Source organism: Pteropus vampyrus, unplaced genomic scaffold (genome assembly GCF_000151845.1).
Source record: "Pteropus vampyrus isolate Shadow unplaced genomic scaffold, Pvam_2.0 Scaffold454, whole genome shotgun sequence".
NCBI lineage: Eukaryota > Metazoa > Chordata > Mammalia > Chiroptera > Pteropodidae > Pteropus > Pteropus vampyrus.
The window spans coordinates 18016-22890 of NW_011889235.1; the positions used below are offsets into that span (position 1 = coordinate 18016).

The window sequence follows — 4875 nt, forward strand, 5'->3', positions numbered from 1 at the left end:
CGTCTTTCTATGGATGGGTGGAGGCTCCTTCTGAAGTCCCTCAGCTTGTCCCCAGGTTTTCTGATTTCCAATGTGGTGCTCGGTCAGCTGTATACAGTGTCTCCCCGGGTGTCCACATGAGAAGTCCCTTTTGCCCAGGAGCCCATATGAGTCTCCGAGTCTGGGTGAGTGCAGGCCGGGCGGGCCCCCTCCCCGGGTGTGTTTTCAAACCTGCAACCCAATACTGGTTGACTTGCTGAGCCTGAGGGCTCCCCAGGATAGTCATCAGAGAGCCCAGGAGCCTGGGCTAGCAGCACTTCTCATGCACTGGGGCCTTGATGGGCAGTCGTGGGGGGTCCTTTGTAGGCAGGTGGCATCAAGAGTCTGGCATGTCTCCCAGATGGCTTCACATTGGGCCCCCTCCTGTGCCCACACCCAGCCAGGTTCCAGTGGGGCTGGCTGGGGTCCCCAAGGACATCTGGGCCAAGCAGTACTGATCTCTGCAGGGGCAGATACTGCCTCTCACTTCACCCATGCGGTGTCAGGAAAGACCCCTGGGACAGGAGCCTCAGGTCCTTGCCCCACCCTGCCCAGGGCAAGCCTCGTGCTTCACTCGGGTGTCTAGGTTTGTAATGTTGGGGGACTAAACCAGATGCTAGATGATCCCGTCTGGCACTGACGAGTATATGACTCTAGTAACTGAATGAATTTCCCTGAGGTTCAAGGCTAAGTGCTAGCTCAGCCTCCAGCCGCCTCTGCCCCACAGTCCGCTCAGTCCTGGTTACCCAGGGTGCTCACGTTACTAGGTCATTTCCATCCTTTACCTTTTCCTCTTGGGGTGAAAAAGACAAACGGCCACCGAGAAGTTTAATATTAGAGAATTGTATTTTCACAGAAAAAGGAGCCTGGACTGTGCCGTGTATGTTTACGCACCTGTCTTCCGGGCTCCGACTGTGGTTCCGTCAGTGACCACAGAGACGAGCAGAGCTTAGAACCATCAAACGCCAGCACGTGCTCGGTCACTCAGTCCTTACCGAGCGTCGCTGCAGTTTTGGTGTTGAGTGGGTGTTTACTTTTATTCTTCGAATGTCAATAATCCACATATAGCACATTCGGTGACTCTTGAAAAATGGAATATTCCTTTTAAATGAAAGGCCACGTTCCCCAGTTACTTCGAGTGTTAAGGGAGTTGTATAGTAAATGTTTCCAGGGAGAAATGTAACAGTTTGGTCGTTTGAGATCATTCCCTCCGGTTTCCATCAGGATTTGATGGTGTTTAAGTTGCATCAGTTTGAGGCAGTCTAGGTAAGTAGAGGTAAAACGTGAAGCAGGATAGATGTTTTCAAGGCACCTGGGCTGTTCAGACTGTATACAGTTGCAAAATGAAGGTGACGCTAAGTGTTTTGCAAACTAGAAGACAAGGAAGAAATTGAGTTGCGCGTGTTCCATAACAGAAAAGATACAAACGTACGTGGAAATGTAATTTTGTCCTAAAAGAAAACTTGACAGGAATGAATTAGAGTTCTTCCCTAAAGTGATAGAGAGGGGACAGTCTCTATTTTTAAAAGATTCAGAGGCGTGATTTCCCCAGGCTGTTCTTACAGGAACAGCCCCGTCAGCACTTCATAAAGGGTTTTGCCCCGTGAGCCGAGCTCCATCACGAGGCAGTTCGCTAGGCGGTGGGGCTGATGCTGCCAAGACTGAGCGTGGAGAACCTCCAGGAGTCGGCAGCTAGTGGGTCTGCTGTTGCCTCTCAGCAGCCATCAGTCACTAGACGTTACGTTGATGAGCAAAACAGCTAAGCTGTGTGGGAGCCAGGCCAGCCCGGATTCGCGTTCCATGCCTGCCACATCTGACCAGCGCAACGCTTAACTTCTCTGAGCCTCCCAGTCTTCTCACTGAACAGTGGCGACGTCCAGGGCATCCATTAAGGGACTATCGTGAGAACGGAGGGAGGCCACAGTGCCCGGGGTGTGTTTAGCATGGTGACCAGCACATGGCAAGCACTCCAAGTAGATGAAATATCACCATTAGCGGCCCGGCAGCGGCGGGAGTGTCGGGAACAGCAGCTTCAGGATTAGTGGTCTGTGCTGCATTCTCTGCAGAGCCTCATCTTCCAACGGGCCTTTCAGCACCTCTGAGAGCTGAGCCTCTCAAAGCCATGAACTCTCGACAGGAGGTAGGCTGAGGTGGTGTTCCAGGCGGGGCTCTCTGCTGGCGGGGGGCTGGGGGAGGCAGGACTGCAGCGAGCACTGAATTTCCTCTCCACTGAGGAGCTGGATTCTTCCCAGGCGCTGGCACAGTGGTGAGTGGCAGCAGGAGCCCAACCTGGAAACAGGACACGTGGCTCCAGGCTGGAACCCGTCATAGGTGGTTCCGAGTTTCTGAGGAGGGGCCTCAGTACAGCCTCAGGGGACAGGCTTGAGGTTAAGATCCAGATGCACCTTCCATGGGGACTTGGAGGGAAAGCTGGCTGCAAAATGTTCCCAGGATATCCGAAAGATCTAGCCCCTGTAGAGAGGGCCATTCGGGGTGGGCCATTGAGCCGGCTCAGCGTCAAGTCAACATCTAGCCCATTGGAGAGCAAAGCCCCACTGCCAAGATGGAGGCGTCGACCCACTGGATCCCTGTTCTTAGAGGATGGACAGTGTTGTCAGATCATTGGAGTGGGGTGCACGTGTGCTTCCCCTGGATGGGGCTTCAGAGGACAGGCATGGAACGAGGAACACCTGAAGCCATTTCTCTGTCTGTCGCCTCCCCTCCCCACGACCTCTTGTGTCACGGCACTGCCTCATCCGGCATCCTCCGAGTAATGTCAGCGATCCCCGTTCAGGTAGAATTGCTTAACCCCTCCTGGAGGCATATCTCAAAAAAGCCCCCGAAGAGCTCACACCAGCCCACCCCTTAGTGTCCACATCCTTCAGAGGCAAATCAGAGGAAGAGAACCAATACTCGTTAGGCCTTTATCATATGCTGGTCACTGTGGCGCTTTTCGTTAATTCTCAGACAGATGCGATCATCCACATTTCAGAGATAAGGAAACTAAGGCTCAGAGAGGTTGTGTAACTTGCCCTACATCGCACAGCTAGAGCTGGGATGTATATAGATTGTTCGGCTCCAAATCATTTCTCAGGAGAACCAAGAGGCCTGGAGAACCCCTTGCCCCTAAAAAGCCAGTGGCCATTCTGATTGACTTGACTTCAGACAACCAAGAGATTTCGGCAACCTCTTTTTTTTTTTGTCTTCACTTGCAGAATAAAGAGATAGAAGAACTCACCAAGATTTGCGATGAACTGATTGCCAAAATGGGGAAAAGCTAACTCTGAACCAAATGTCTGGACTTGACCGTTGCGTGCAATAGGAGCGTCGGCACACTGCTGTCCTGGTTCGGTGGACAGGTCCTGTTTTCACTTTTTTGTATGCACTGCTGTATTTACTTTCTAAATAATGTTGATTTGATTGTATGCAGTACTAAGGAGACTATCAGGATTTCTTGCTATTGGTTTGCATTTTTCTTAGTATCATTCATAGCAAGTTGACCTCAGAGTTCCTGTATCAGGGAGATTGTCTGCTTCTCTAATAAAAGACAAATCGCTGACCTTGGCCTTGCCCTTTGTACATGAGTTCCCAGGGTGAGCGGCTTTTGGGTTTAATATGACCACGTACAGCTTACACAGGGACTCTTGCCTTAAGGAGTGTAAACTTGATCTGCATTTGCTGATTTGTTTAAAAAAAAAAAAAAAGAAAGAAAATGCATGTTTCAAATAAAATTCTCTATTGTAAATAAATTTTTTTCTTTGGATCTTGGCAATATGTGTGGCTGTGATTTATTTTCTGGCAAGGGTTGAGTCTTTTCTTGCCTTTGTTAAATCCAATCAGATTTGGCTTTTCACTCTTCTCTGTCTGGGCTCACTCCTTTGTCCACAGATCTAAATAACATTTCCTTCGTCATCGTGGCTGTGTTTGTAAGTAGAAACTAATAGGAAATATTGACTTACTACTTAAATAATTAAGTGAATGTATTGAATTAGCTTGGATTTTGTTTTTAAGAAGTCTCTTTGACTTTTAGGGGGCAAAATCTAGTTTCCTTTATTGGCTCAAGGAAGAAGCAGGCTGTTATTCTTCCTGCCTGTTCCCTCATTGTGTGCAGATCAACCCTGAAATATCCATTCCCTCTAAAGGAACGGGAAAGGGTGATCAATTACTGGGAAAGGATGATCAATTACAGGTGGGAGATAGGTCGTTAAGCCACTTTTGAGATTAAACTAGGGATATGTGCCTGTCGTTAGTTAGATTCCTTAATTGCCCCTGATCCTCACGGACCCCAGCTGCAGGGTGGGCATATGGGGGGAGGGAGGGGCTGAGACAGTGCCTTTGCTTCTCAGGACTGCCTTCACAAATCACCACAAACTTACCAGCGTCAGACAACATAAATTTATCCTCTCATGCTTCCGGAGGCCTGAAGTCCAAGATCAAAGTGTCGGTGGGGTTTGTTCCCTCTGGAGGCTCTGAGGGAGCCTGTGCCAACGTCCCTCCCGGCTCCTGGTGGCGGCCAGCATCCCTTGGCCCGTGGCTGTGTCACTCCGGTCTCTGCCTCTGTCTTCACGTGGCTTTCTCCTCTCTGTCTCGGATCCCTCTGCTTTCTCATTAGGACACCAGTCACAGGATTTAGGGCCCACCCCGAATCCGGGATGATCTCATCTTAAGATCCTCAGTGACAACTGCAAAGACCTTCTTTCCAAATCAGGTCACATTCATGGGTAGCGGAAGTTAGGATGTGGACGTATCTTTTTGGAGGACATATGTGGTGTGGGGTATAAGCTTAGAAAGCAGACTGAGACTTCGATGACCCAGGACTCTAAGCCAAGACAGGGGCCCGCCTTGTCCCCCTGCCCA

At 50.1% G+C, this 4875-nt stretch overlaps 1 protein-coding gene across 1 annotated transcript in view; it reads left to right on the top strand.

Annotated features, from left to right (window-relative positions):
* Positions 1–3786, top strand: part of TACC2 (transforming acidic coiled-coil containing protein 2) — a 12015-nt gene extending 8229 nt beyond the window's left edge. Inside the window, exon 5 of the mRNA XM_011381890.2 lies at positions 3234–3786. Coding sequence (XP_011380192.1) covers positions 3234–3299 — 66 coding nt within the window. The 3' untranslated portion in view covers positions 3300–3786. The remainder of the gene's footprint in view (positions 1–3233) is intronic.
* Positions 3787–4875: the final 1089 nt, after the last annotated feature.